This window comes from Humulus lupulus, chromosome 5 (assembly GCF_963169125.1).
Source record: "Humulus lupulus chromosome 5, drHumLupu1.1, whole genome shotgun sequence".
Taxonomy (NCBI): Eukaryota; Viridiplantae; Streptophyta; class Magnoliopsida; order Rosales; family Cannabaceae; genus Humulus; species Humulus lupulus.
Genome location: NC_084797.1, coordinates 224,252,534 through 224,267,439, shown reverse-complemented (window position 1 = coordinate 224,267,439; position 14,906 = coordinate 224,252,534). Strand labels below are relative to the sequence as shown.

The following is a 14,906-nucleotide window of genomic DNA, read 5'->3' as shown; positions in this document are numbered from 1 at the left end:
ATGGTTATGTTCTTTGTCTGGGTTTGATGGGTTTGTGCCTCGAGTAGTTAAGGAATTTTATGAAATTCTGAATGATGAGTTGTTTAGATCAGAATTCCTTTATGTTTCATAAGGTTTATGTTATATGTCATTGGTATAAGTTTAGTCTTACATAAATCGCTAAGGTACTTAATCTAGTTCCTGTGGAGATTAATAATTCCATTGAGTTTACCAAGGATCAAGTTTTGTCTGAATTAGTTTGCCAAGCTATGGTGTGGGAATCGATTGCATCTCTTCGTATCTCGGACCTTACTCACTACTATGGTGCACTTTTTAAGTTTGCCATGTTCAGTTGGCTTCCCACCGCTCACTCCTCGACCATCACTTTAGATCACTACAAGAAAAAATGCTTTTAATAACACCAAAAATGTGTTATCAAAACATACGATAACACTTTCTGATGTGTTAAAACCGACTATGTTATCGTAGGTCAGGGTACTTTACATAACACTTTATCAGTGTTATACAGATGTGTTATTGTACTGTCAACGATAACACAATTTCTGTGTTATTTTAATATATAGATAAGTGTTTAATTATGTTATTTATATTCGATTATATAACACTTTTTTTGTGTTATACTACACTTTAGTATAACACTTTTTTTGTGTTATACTACACATTAGTATAACACATTTTTTGTGTTATACTACACTATAGTATAGCACATTTTTTGTTTTATACTACACTTTAGTATAACACATGTGTTATATTAGCTTAGAGAAACATATTTTTTTTTTTACTTACACAAAACTAGGAAAACAAATATGAAAGTTGAAGCCAAATAAGGTAACATAAATAGATTTTTATTAATTACTCAAATGTAATTACAATATTTAGTCTACTAGTCTATGCTTAAGAAATCATATTACAACATAATTTATGCCCAATTCAGATTCCTTTATCACTAAATACAAAACAAGAAATGTATACAAAAATTAGTGAAATACATTCTTCCATTCTAAAGGCCTCAACTAAAAATGTTGTCAAGAATTGCTCCAAAGAAATCATCTCAATATACCTGCACATTGTAAAAAAAAAGTCCTTTTATTATTAAGAACATAAGACTTAAGCTAGTTTCCACCTGTAAGCATATAAAGTTTAAATTAAATTTGTAATAACTCCAAAACTTGACGAAACAGCAGGGTATAGCAAGATGTACTACCATGCAAAACAACGACCGAAGCAACAAAACATGAACTTAAAACAAGGCTTGTGAAATGTATCAAGAAAACAAATGTATCATTCTCAATGATCAAAAAGTATGTGAGGAGGAATTGATTCTAGAACTCTAAATTCTGTCAATATATCCCCAAAAAAATTAAAGAATAAAAACAGAATCACACTTTGACTTCTTATACAACAAAATCATAAAGAAAAACAATAAAATAAAAAATCAAACATGACAAGAATCGATGTTTTGAGGAGACGGTTTCTGGTATGTCTTAAATTTCTGTTTCCTGTTTGTGTTCTAAACTCTTGGCTTTAGTGTCAAGTTTATGATTTTTGAAGAAAAGGTCTATATATGATATAGAAGAACTCAATCATACTTTATGCTTAATCATTCAACTTTAGTTGCAAGCCAGAAGCAAAAGAAAATCTATTTCATTTTCTGCCATCTGTTTCTTGTATGCATAACGTTATGTGCTATACTAATTTAGGCATATAAGGTCTAGTACTAAGTTCAAAATTACTCTCAATAACTTAACTAAACTAACCGATTTAACTAAATTATATATATAAGGTCTAGTGCTAAGATTAAAGTATGTGCTATACTTACTAATGGTGACTTTGTATTGTACAGACATTACAATCTCAGACCCCAAATGAAACTCTAAAAGCTCCAAGACATGGTATAAACAGTCAACTAGAAAAAATTGAAGAAAGACATTTTCCCAAGTTAACAGTTAGAAAAAGAATATTAAATACATACCAGCCAGTTATCCATGAAGCAAATGGTGACCATTTTGGGCCAGCAAGCTTGGTTCTCCAATAGTAGAGACCCCCAGAAGTAGAAGCAGAACAGAAGCTAGATACTAAAAATTAAACACAAAATTTGGAGTTTACTAAACATTGAAAAGTAAAGCATGTTTAGCATCAGAGATGGCAAAACTCAAAGCAGCTAAGAAAGAAGGTAATATCATATTAAGAATGAATTGGAAAAAAGTACCTTCGAAATCTCTGAAGAAGCTCTTTCAGTTTTGACTTTGCTCATTTTCAGGCATAGTAATATTCCTTGATAAAAAGAAAGACAAAAAAAAAAAATTAGAACTTAAATAATAATAATAAAGGACCCAAGTAATTTGTTTTGATCGTAAAAAGTATTCATCGCACCACAGAACAGAATAATCAAACAATAATTAGCATGCATTAATGGTAAAAGAAAACATGTGTAAAACAACCTGTGCTTTTCCAATTACAAGATGGATAGGCCCTAAGGGGCTATTTGGGCAGTCACTAGTTCAAGTTTAGTTTATGAACCAAGGAGGAAATTTTTTATATTTGTCCATGCAACTAACTTCTAACTGTTTCTATTAAGTTTGTTGGTTCTATTTCTTTACTTGTAATACTTTGCTATATAAGTTTGTATTACTTTAGTTTTTTCACTGGTCGGGAAAAAGAACAAGTTTTATTCTCTAAAATTGTAAAATCTTGAGAGGAACAGAGACAAGAGTGTTGTAAAGGTTGTAAAGAGAATGGATCATGATTCAACTTTCTGTGGCTCTGTAAAATGACCTTCAACATTCAATCATCATGATGACAAACAACTTTAGAGATATGTGAGGATTGGAGGTTGGCAATAACACCAGCTTTGGTGTTTTTATTTTGTCTAATCCTATGCAAAGAAGTCACAACAGCAGAATAGGACATGGTAATAGAAGCCAAACCTGTTTGGAAGAACTCGTGGATGGAAACATGCCGTTAACAAGAGCATGGATTGATTTGTATGATTACGTGTCAACACAGCGGTTAAGAGCAACCTCTCCCTATGACAAGATTAGAACATTAGAAAGAGATTTGGAATTATGAATTATGAGACATCTATAGACCTTGTATTGTTTACCATATATATATTACCTTTATTAGTTATATTCAAAGGTATCATGTAGAGTTATTAATGACCGAATATTACCTGAACTGAATGGAGTATTTTGATCAGAGACTAACAATAATTGGTATATGTGTATTACATTATTGAATGTGGGGCCTGGAATTATATAGGGAGAAGTAAATAGAAAAATTGAACATTTTCTTGTATTGGTTAACAATAAAATTTAAAACTTTAAGGGTACACACTAGAAATGTTCACGTAGTTGTTGTAACACATCACAATGGACCATTTTGATCTTTGATTGGATTTTATTAGGGATGTTCATTACTAAGAAACAATCAATGAAGGGTTTTGATCAGTGTATTTTTGCAATAAGCAAAACGTTTTTTCTATTGAGACCACTACTACAAATATAGGCTTTCTCTGCGGTTTTTTTTAAACAATAAATAAAAAGCGCAGTGAAAAGGTTTGAAAGAGTCAAAAAAAGTATATTTAATGTCCGCGCCCTATTTTATTGCGGTTTTTTTAAAAAATGCAGTGAAAGGTTTGAATGGGACACTTTTCTCTGCGGTTTGGGGTCTAAAACCGCAGAGAAAAGTGTGGCACCTTTCTCCGCTGTTTTATACCCAAAACTGCAGTGAAAAGTCCGCTTTTCTCCGCGGTTTTGGGTATAAAACCGCGGAGAAAGGTGGTCTCCACCCACTAAAGCCCAAAAACCTATTTTTCCCACTCATTTTTCATCTTCTTCTTTGTTGAAGTCACGGCCGAAGCTCTCTCCCACCACGCCGTCCCTACCCACGGTAAGCCCCACATTGTCTATTTCTTTTTGTTTTTTTCCATTTCCTTGCATATTAAAGCTTGAAATCATGTATATATAGTTAATCTTGAGTTATTTTGAAGTTTTAGGGTAAAAATGAAGAAATATTGTGTGGGTTTAATGGTGGTTTCTATGTATGTTCATATGGTTATTTTTTGTAATATTTTTGAAATTTTATATATGATTGGAGGACATTTTCATTGTTTTGATCACTAAAACTTGATTTATTTAATGTATATTTCGGTTTAGGGTATTTTTGTATTATTTTATTTAGAATAATGTTGTTTACATAATTTTTTATATTAAAAATTAATTAGTGCTTGCATAATTTTGTATATTATTTAGGTAATGATTTTTTTAAAGTATATTTTTGTTAATTATATTATTTTAGGATAAATTCAATTACCATATATTTACTAATGTGTAACTTTTTATTGTAGGAAATATTTGTTTGAGTGTGAGCTCCCACTCAAGGTTGAAATATTTGTTCGAGGTTGAAATTGGTGAATATTAATTTTTAAGGTAAGTAGTAATTACTACTTTTTTTTTTTTATATTTACAAACTATTGTTAGAGGTGTTTGAATATATTAGATATTCATCCATAGTGAAGTAGGTTCTGAGATAAAATTGTGTGCTGCGGAGATAACAGAAGGTTGAGAACATGTGTGCCTTAGTGAAGTAGGATCTGTGAATTTTCTGTGTGCAGCGGTGACTTATGGTTGAGAACATGCATGTTGTTTGTTATATGTTTTGTTTGATGTGAATTTATAGGTAGAAAACTTGGGATATGCTATAAATACAGAGGAAACTCTGCCCAATTTTTTTTTGATGATATTAGTTGAACATGTTTTATAAGTTACTATATATAATAATAATGTTTTTGTTTTTGTTGAAATTTTAAATACATATGAATTTTGGATATGTTATAGAAATAAATGAAACTCTGTCCATTTCATTTTATAATTTAATAATTGAACATAATTTTAGAGTATTACTATACTAATTTTCTTTTCATTATCAACTTAGGAATTAGGTAGATATTATCATTATGGATAAGTCATGGATTCTTGAGAATAGAGAAACACAACAATTTCAAGGCGGATTCAATCAATTTTTAGAATTTTGCCAAACAAATTGTAGTGATCCGGAAAGAATTCATTGTCCATGTATAGATTGTGGTAATGGAACAAAAGGAAATATTACCATGATAAAAAATCATGTATTTTGTCGGGGATTTGATACAAGTTATCGTACATGGAATTGGCATGGGGAATCATTGAAAAATAATAATCCATATCCATTCGGGAGGCGAGGGGTTGATGATTTGGGTTATAGTGATTTTGACGATCATCCTATGGAATTGCTCGATGAAGCACACGAAGAGTTTGTTGATGATCCTTCAAAATTTGATAAATTGGTTAGAGATGCAGATAAACCATTATTCAATGGTTGTCTGAAACAAAGATTACCAACGATGGTAAAATTTTACAACATAAAAGCAGAAAATGGAGTTAGTGATAAATGTTTTAGTCAATTTTTAGCTGCTTTTATAGAGATTTTGCCGTCAGATAATTGGTTCCCTGAGTCTACGTATGAAGTGAAGAAAACTTTAAATTGCATAGGCTTGAAGTATGAGAAGATCCATGCATGTCCGAATGATTGTGTGTTATATCGTAAAGAGTATGCAGACATGGACACTTGCCCAGAATGTGATTCACCCCGCTACAAACCTAGCAAGAGTAAGGAGATCAGGAAACTTATTCCTCAAAAAGTGATGTGGTACTTTCCTTTGATTCCGCGGCTTAAGCGATTATATCGAAGTGTAGAACACTCTGAAAACTTAATATGGCATGAGACTAGGCGAGTGAAAGATGGTAAACTTCGACATCCTACAGATTCGCAGGCTTGGAAAAAAGTTAATAACTTAAATCCAGAATTTAAAACTGAAGCAAGACATCTTCGTCTAGGTCTAGCTGCCGATGGTGTAAATCCACATAAATCTCTAAGTAGTAGGCATAGTTCGTGGCCTGTCTTCCTTGTTATGTACAATCTTCCTCCGTGGTTAGTGATGAGAAGAAAGTTTTTAATGCTCACGTTAATGATTTCAAGCCCAAAACAACCGGGACATGATATAGATGTTTATTTGGCACCATTAATTGATGATTTGAAAGATTTGTATGAAAATGGTGTTGAGGCATATGACAGTTTTAAGAAAGAAGTCTTTAACTTAAAAGCTGTTTTGTTGTGGACTGTTAATGATTTCCCAGCTTATGGTAATCTATCAGGGTTAAGCACAAAAGGTTACCAGGGATGTCCAATATGTTGCACTAACACAAATGCTATTCGTCTGTCTAATGGGCACAAAATTTGTTATATGGGTCATAGACGATATTTGCCCCTAAATCATCATTATAGGGACAAAAAAAAAACATTTGATGGTGATAAAGAACAAGGTGTTGCTCCTTTGCCACTTTCGGGGCAACAAATTCTTAAAGAAGTAGAGAAAATTGATTTCAAGTATGGAAAAATGCAAAAAAATAAGAAAGTAAGTGGATGTTTCCAAAGGAAATCAATTTTTTTTCGTCTCCCTTACTGGAAAGATTTACTTGTTCGACATTGTTTGGATGTCATGCATATAGAAAAAAATGTGTGCGAAAGTATTATAGGTACATTACTTGATATTCCCGGTAAAACTAAGGATGGTTTAACTAGTCGTTTAGATCTTGTTGAAATGGGTATACGAACTGATTTAGCACCTGAACAGAAAGGTAAATGCACATATTTACCTCCTACTTGTTTCACGTTGTCCAGAGAAGAGAAAAAAGTTGTATGTAAATCATTTGCAGGGATGAAAGTGCCTGATGGCTATTCATCCAACATTCGAAACTTGGTATCCATGGGAGATTTGAGGCTGATGGGTATGAAATCACATGACTGTCATATGTTGATGCAACAATTACTTCTGATTGCTATTCGGTCAGTATTACCGAAAAAAGTTCGAGATTGTTTAACGAATGTTTGCATATTCTTAAATCATTTATGCGGAAAAGAATTAGAAATGAAAAAATTGGATGCATTGCATTATAAGATAATGGAAACTCTATGCAACCTTGAAATGTTTTTTCCGCCATCCTTCTTTGACATTATGATTCATTTAATGGTTCATCTAGTAAGGGAAGCCAAGTTGTGTGGACCAGTTTGGGCGAGATGGATGTATCCATTTGAAAGAAGTATGAAGGTGTTGAAAAGTTATGTGCGTAATCATTATCGTCCTGAAGCTAGTATGGTTGAATGTTATATATCGGAAGAGGCAGTAGAATTTTGCTCAGAATACATGAGTGGGGTTGAAGCAATCGGAATCAGCAAACCACGAAATAACTCAGATGGAGTTGATAAAGGACTACGAGGGAATGGAACAGTGACCACCGTGTCTAGGGCAGAATTAGATCAAGCTCAATTAGTTGTGTTGCAAAATAATCCTGAGATTCAATCATATATATTAGAGTAGTGATTTTCTTTTTGTTGTTTAAACTTTTTGTTATTTCTTTTATGTTTCAGTGATCACATAGAGTTATTACGGTCGATGATTCCAAACAAGATTAAAAATAAACAAAAATGGGTTATAGATGAGGCTATCTTCATCACTTCGAAAGACGTTTATCAAGCAGCCTCCATGGATAATATTGGATCCTCAGCTATGTTGTTTGGTATAAGGTATGTATCAATCCGTTATGTCATTACAAACTATTAGAGGAGTTTGAATATATTAGATATTCATCCGTAGTGAAGTAAGTTCTGAGATGAAATTGTGTGCTGCGGAGATAACAGAAGGTTGAGAACATGTGTGTCTTAGTGAAGTAGGTTCTGCGAATTTTGTGTGCTGCGGTGGCTTATGGTTGAGAACATGCATGTTGTTTGTTGTATGCTTTGTCTGAATTGAATTTATAGGTTCTAATAATTTTGGATATGCTATAGAAACAGAGGAAACTCTGCCCAATTTTTTTTTGACGATATTAATTTATTAATTGAAAATGTAATATGAATGATTGATTCTCTACAGATGCATTTGGGAAAGCATGCACCCAAATTCACGACAATTATATAAATTTTTTGACACCGAACATCTTTCTATTGGCAATGATGAAAGTAAAAACTATACGGTCGATCTTATAGCCAAATGGATGATGACTATGGATAGACGAGGCCAAATATATTTCATTCATTGGATTGTTGAGTAAGAACGAACTACTTAAACATTATCACTACTATGGTTGAATTTTAATTTTATAATAATCATATTTTATTATTATTTTAGTCGACATTGGATGTTGGTGCTCGTGATGATGCGGGGGATGACCATAATTTTGGACCCTTTAAAAAATCATAAATCTCCACCAATAATTACGGAGGTTATGGAAAAGTAAGTTCTTCAATTGTAATGTATGCATTATTAATTTTTAAAAGTTGAGAGCATAATATGTATTTAATTAATTTTAATTATTGTAGAGCATACGCACAATGTTTGGAAAATGAATACATCGGCACATTTACAAAATTTGTGAGAGGTTCTTGTCCAAAACAACCTGAAAGTCATAAATGTGGTTATTATGTACTAAGATACATTTATGATCTTGTAAATGCACCGAATCCAGCAGAAGTTATCAAGAAGAAAGTATGTTATATTTTAAACTCTTTTTTGCTTAAGAAAAACTAGATATAGTATTTAATTAGCTAATCTATATTAACTTTTCAATTTTGCAGTGGTTTGATAAAAAGTAATTCAATGTCAAAGACGATCTACTACCACTACAAAGTGATTGGTTAGCTAGATTAATGCCATTTGTTTATGAAATCTAAATTTTTGTATGTATGTAAGATTAAAGTGCTAACTTATATTGGTAGAATGATTAAAGTCTTTGATTCATTACTAGCCAATTATTTTGTATTAGATATGAAATGTATATATAACAATTTAACAAATTAGTTATACTATTGAAAATAATTATTTATAATTAAAATTGAAAATTAATTATTTTTAGAAATAAAAATGCTGGGTTATCAACCGAAATTGAATTTTTTTATTTTTATTAAGCTATTTTCTCTGCGGTTGTAGTAAGCCAACCGCGGAGAAAAGAGAGCTTTCTCTGCGGTTGTAATAAACAAACCACAGAGAAAGCTCTCTTTTCTCCGCGGTTGGCTTACTACAATCGCGGTTGCGTAACACTTTTCTCTGCGGTCGAATACACTGCGCTTTTCAATACTCTCGAAAATCGCAGTGTATTGAGTAAAAAACCCACAGAGAAAGGTCTTTTTTGTAGTAGTGAGGTCTCAAAATTCAGCATAAACCACTATCACCAAGTGTTATACATGAACCACCCTTTCCCTTTAGCTCAAGCTTATCTATCCCTAGCCAATTGACATTTTACCCTTCCTAACTAAACCTCAAGGGCTCTCTTGTATTTTCTTACCTATTACAATTCTACCACTTCTTCCAACCAAACTTGTTACTCTCAGCGGTTACTAACGATTCCATAAGTTACCAAATTACCAGTTACCATTAACTCACAATAACCAAACCACAAAATCCCCAAAATACCCCTACGCTCCTCCCGAGCCAGGTATAAAATCCCGTTGTGACTTTTGGGTTTTCTAGCTCTCTAGGACCATCTCGGCACGTGCATCACATTAATATCACCACATCCATGTGGTACAAATCACATAATATAATTATCACATTTATGCCCTCAACGGGCTAAAATTACCAATTTACCCCTATCATGCAAACGGGGCCCACATGCATATTTATACCACCTAAACATGCATTCTAATCACATATTCATTTAAATTCATATATATAAACATGTTAACTCATTTATTGCCCTCCACGCACGCTAATCAAGGTCCTAAACCTTATTAGCAAATTGGGGTGCTACAGCGGTACCCCGAGTTGTTAAGGTAATTTCGAGGACGAAATTTCCGTAAGGAGGGGATAGTTGTAACGACCCGAATTTCTTAATCGGGCTTAGGGCCTGGATTAGTGTGCTTGGAGGGCAATAAATGATTTAATATGCTAATATGTGGATTTATGTGAATATATGATAATGATGAATGTTTAGTTGAGTTAAATGTGCATGTGGGCCCTGTCTGGATATTAGGGGTATAAATGTGATAGATGTGATAAATGTTATATATATGTGATATGTCTGTGCAACACGATCCGAGACAGTCTTGGGGAGGGGTTAGCCAGAAGGTCACAACATGGTTGAGATTCCAACTTGGGGTGAGTCGAGGGGTAGTTCGGGTTTTAGATGTGTTATGGGGTTATCGGGTTAAGGAAATAAATATCTGGAGATATATTTGAGGATAGAATGTCTAGGAGGGGACGTAGGGAAAATTTACCATTTTTCCCTCGGGGACGTTTTGGTACCCCGAGCCTTGAGGTAACCACATAGACTAAGTTAAATAAAACAAAGGAAGGAAACATTTAGAAACTTAAGAAATTGACATCAGCTTTTTCTCCCAGCTGAAGACAATTTTTATTCCTTTCTCTCTTTCATTCTCTAAGAAAAACTCAAGGAAATTCTGGTGTAAGCTAGCTAAAGCAAGGAATTGGGTTGAGAGAACTTAGGAGCTAAAAGCTTGAGGATAAGGATCAAACTTCGGGACTAAGCTCTGCAAAGGTAAGCTTTAATTATAAAGATTATGTTTAGAATTGTTGCTGGTTTGTTAGAGTGTGCATGTTAGTTAAGCTCTCTTTTCTCCGCGGTTATAATAAACAAACCGCAGAGAAAGCTCTCTTTTCTCCGCGGTTGGCTTATTACAACTGCAGAGAAAGCTTTCTTTTCTCCGCGGTTGGATTACTACAACCGCAGAGAAAAGTGTAGCTTTTCTCCGCGGTTTGCGTAACACTTTTCTCTGCGGTCGAATACACTGCGCTTTTCAATACTCTCGAAAACCGTAGTGTATTGAGTAAAAAAACCGCAGAGAAAAGCCTTTTTTGTAGTAGTGGACCATTGGCCAATTTCTCCAAAAGCTTGTAACTCGGGAAAACACAAGACAGCCGGCCGACACAATTTTAAAAATTTCCTCCAAGGATTTCCCAAGTTCATCCTTCAAAGTATCATACAAAAGTTAATATAATACATGAAAGAAATGATCCCAAAATTTAGCAAACGAAAACAAAAATACCTGGAAAACACATCCATCTGCTGTTTTATAACTTGCATTCAATGGGAAATTACTTTGACCACTAGCTATTATAGCAGACTAAACCTAAGTGATAGAGTTGATACCTTGTGTAAATAGAAACAAAGAACTAACCGCGATGTACCTGTGATTCAATATTAACTACATGTGGAGCTTCAAGACTAGCTCCAAACAGAAGTCCAAGCTCAGATGAAAATGAATTCATTGGTGATAGTGTCCTAAACACAAAAGATACAAGCAAAAATGAATGGGAAAAAAAATAATAAGTAAAGTTGAATGCTCAACTAGTAGTTTTAACATACCAGCTTACAATAACTCAATTGTAATTAGCATTAAATGATAGCAACAAAAAAGGCTTTATTGATTGCTTACTAGCATCTCTTTTCACGTATTTTGTAAGGCAAGTTGAAAATCAGACATATAAGACCCTGATCTTGAGAAAAAATAAATCAAAGAAGAAAACAATCCTGTGTGGCAAAAAAATGATATGAATTAGAATAGCGCATCAAAGTATAATAAGGTCACTGAACACATTAAAATAAGAACCCTTTTACCTTCTAAAGTACTCATAGAAATGCCAGATAAATGTTCTACATGGCTTTTTGTATATGATGCATCTCTCATTGCCTGAAATAAAAGATAGAGGTTGATACCATGCCATTGGAAAGAAAAAAAATACATCTAGAAATTTTATACAAAAATATACCTTTTTGGCAGATCCAAGCAAGGTTGGGAAAGATTGTTGAGAAATATTAGCTTCTTGGAGCTCTCTCAATGCCTTATCACCAGTCCAACTATTGCAAATGATGATCGCCAATTCCAGCCAGGAAAGAAAAGAAGGAAAAGGAAAGGAAAGGAAATATTAAAAATACAATGTGTTACAATTTTCCCATTACAAATTTCATAGAAATGAAATAACTTTGATGTCTTTAGGATGTATGTCATTTAGAGACAGAAAATAGATGAGTCGTAAAAGCTCTTACTTTGAATGACATGAGAAGACAGACATCAAAAAAATCTTGTTATTATTTTTTATGCTTAAAAAGAATGAAGGGGGAAAGTTAAAAATATACATGAAAAGAGAAAAAACAACAAATGACCCCATGACAATTCAAGTAGCCAAAACAAGGCATCCAAAATAACATATTTGTGCACATTATATAATCCTGCAATTTGTGTTTTACAGCTTGAAGAGCAAATGGTTCATGAGCTTCAACATAATTAAAGAATCATACCAGTTTCTTATAGATAGACATAAGTATGAATGTCTGTGTGAGTGAGAGGGAGCTTACTACTTCTCAAAAAAAGAATATTTAAATATTTACAAAGAATGCCTTGAATAGTTCATTTTAAATGGTTTGTTTAAAAAAAATCCTACTTCAGCAAGGGAATGCCCATGATCAGTTCTAATAAATAAAAACAAACAATAGTATCATGAATTGACTGTATATACTCCTAATTTATAGAATCAAACTAATGATGGTTGAAAATCTACAACTAACCAGGTGAAATAATGTTGAAATTCATGCTTTTCCAATGTATCTTTTTGTGGTCAATCCAACTTAGGACGCCCTATACAATATTTGCATCGTTTAATGATCAATACATTTTACAGCAGTTAATAGTGCTTCAAATCCATGAAACAATACCTGTGTCACTTCATATAAAGGTCGGTACACCAAAGCATTAGCTTGGCATATGTCTCCCAGCTCCACCTTCAATTCTTTATAAGGTAGAGTGAATATGTAGTCATAAAAGTAATAACTTGAAAGCAGAATCAGTATCTAGTAACTTACTATGCAAAGCTTCTTCACCAATATCCACACTACCAGCATCACGGGCAATATCCTCCATATTGTTTAAAACAAGTGCAAGAAATTTTAATAACATAATCTTGGAAAGAATAGATATCTCTCTGGTAAAATCTTGTATGCATATAATAACTTTCTGTGCTCATGTACAGTGTTTTATATGAGAAAATAAGTTTTGAGAACATGATCCACTGATCCCTGACTTTAATTCTTGCTGTAAAAGGAATTTAAAATATTAAATTGAACATCTTCCAAAAGATATTGAATTCGTATTTTAATTTTGAAACAAGAACTTCACATGTTAGTAAGAAAATGATATTATAAATTTTTACTTGTGCCATATAAATAAGAACTACTTCAGCTACCATAATTTATTTAAAATATAAATGGAAATACTTGGGCTCAATTTGTTATATTTTTTACTCTACCAACTTTTTCCCAAAAAAAAGATACACACTTTAAAATAAAAATGAGAACATATGAAGTTGTGTAAACATACTGAGCCTCATCAAGAACTAAAATGGCTCCTTTAATATCTACATCCATCACACGCCTCGAATGACTGGATTGATAACGTAATTATACGGACAAAAGACCAACTCTACAGAGTCTGCCATGCCACGCACTGCATAGTATAGGAACAACCTAAGAAATGGAAAGATGGAAATCATAGCAAAATAATTAAATTAAATGGAAAAAGTAGGTGGATGATAGATTTTTGTTTAAAACTATTCAGAGAAAGAGGATGAATGAGAACTGAAGGCAAACCTTTCACAACCTGCCCAACTTTGACAAGATAAAATTACACTGCCTTTTCATTTCTGTTTACAAGATGAACTAATTGTTTATGCTTACTAATTATATATATAAGAAAAGTAAAACAAAACAAGCAAAAAGACAACTCACTTAAACTCCGTGCATCCGGTGTCTCCTTTTCCTAAAAGCAGCTTGTTTGAAATTCAAATGAACATAATTTAGACAGTGACCAAACATTAGAAAAGGGAGATGGCAAAAATAAATAGAAGGAGTTGTGACTGTAAGACACCATTCTTCATCAAGATTATCCTTTCCACGCATATATGGATTAGTGCAGCAATGCCTTCGTGATGCCTGCACCATCAATGGGGAAAACAAGCAATTGAAAATGTCATCATTAATAACTTGGTGAGACTAGTGAGATTAGGGAACTCTCCAGTAAAATTGTTTGTAGCAAGAGTCCTGCAGCCACACCATTTCAATTACTTAAGACTAAATTAATAAATGTCATTTTACTTTATTATGTAGCTAATCAAATTGTTACTTAATTTGAAAAGATTAGGAAATTAAACTCACAAATATTGACCAAATTCCCAATCTCAGAGGGAATGGTTCCAGAAAACAAGTTGCTCTCTGTTGACTGTGTTTTTAGCCAACGACGTGAGAACGTCAAATACGACAAACCTTCAAGAGAATTTAAATAACACATACAATTTAATCAAGAAAAGTAAATAACACGAGATTTTATAGTGGTTCAGCCTCGATTGTCAGTAATAGCCTAATCCACTTAGAGTTGTGATTTATAGATCTGTACTCAAGATCAGAAGGACTGAGCCAACTGAGTTTCTTCAGTGCAGATTGCAAAAATACAAGAATTCTTTCAAATGCCAGCACTTTCTCTCTCTAGAATACTCAGACCCAAATTTTCTCTCTCTAGAAAGAAGAAGCAGAAGAAGCCGAACCCCCTTCTAATCCCATCAGCCCTCTATTTATAGGCTTAGGATCATATATCTGATATCCCCTAGAATTGGGATATTTTATTATATTTATTACATTTAAATTACAAAAACATTCAAAATGTAACAAAACCCCCAATTTGTGGGAAGTATGAGAGATTCCCGCGCGCCAAGACCGGTTCTTGTTGAAGTTGTTTCTGGGAATCTTGACTTAGTCCTCCTCTAGTTAGTTGATCCACCTCACCTCCACTCTGGTCGATCATACACA

General features: G+C 33.2%; 1 protein-coding gene and 1 long non-coding RNA gene across 3 annotated transcripts; both read right to left on the bottom strand.

Moving 5' to 3' along the window:
• Positions 1-829: 829 nt before the first annotated feature.
• Positions 830-2,210, bottom strand: LOC133834011 (uncharacterized). Its single transcript, XR_009893270.1, has 2 exons — positions 1,973-2,210; positions 830-1,060 (listed from the first exon to the last, which is right to left on the bottom strand). It is a non-coding gene; the product is annotated as an uncharacterized LOC133834011 (long non-coding RNA).
• Positions 2,211-11,428: 9,218 nt separating this feature from the next.
• Positions 11,429-13,688, bottom strand: LOC133778249 (uncharacterized). 2 transcript variants are annotated; one of them, XR_009869069.1, is made up of 6 exons: positions 12,912-12,979; positions 12,765-12,838; positions 12,618-12,687; positions 11,822-11,909; positions 11,670-11,742; positions 11,429-11,582 (listed from the first exon to the last, which is right to left on the bottom strand). XR_009869069.1 is itself a non-coding variant. In XM_062218119.1 (6 exons), the coding sequence occupies exons 1-5, from the start codon at positions 13,470-13,472 to the stop codon at positions 11,910-11,912; spliced, it is 282 nt and encodes a 93-aa protein (XP_062074103.1). In that variant the 5' UTR covers positions 13,473-13,688; the 3' UTR covers positions 11,429-11,742; positions 11,822-11,909. The 2 variants fall into 2 exon arrangements, 1 of the variants encoding a protein (XP_062074103.1); XM_062218119.1 differs by adding an exon at positions 13,427-13,688 and having other exon boundaries at positions 11,429-11,742; positions 11,822-11,939; positions 12,619-12,687; positions 12,912-12,974.
• Between the last annotated feature and the right edge of the window lie 1,218 nt (positions 13,689-14,906).

Excerpts from the sequence above, each read along its gene's own strand:
- LOC133778249 (XM_062218119.1), bottom strand. The coding sequence starts at position 13,472 with ATGGATGTAGATATTAAAGGAGCCATTTTAGTTCTTGATGAGGCTC. Across the intron at positions 12,839-12,911 it reads TGGTGAAGAAGCTTTGCATA|AATTGAAGGTGGAGCTGGGA; the intron begins GTAAGTTACTAG and ends TACCTTATAAAG. Across the intron at positions 12,688-12,764 it reads CTTTATATGAAGTGACACAG|GGCGTCCTAAGTTGGATTGA; the intron begins GTATTGTTTCAT and ends AATATTGTATAG.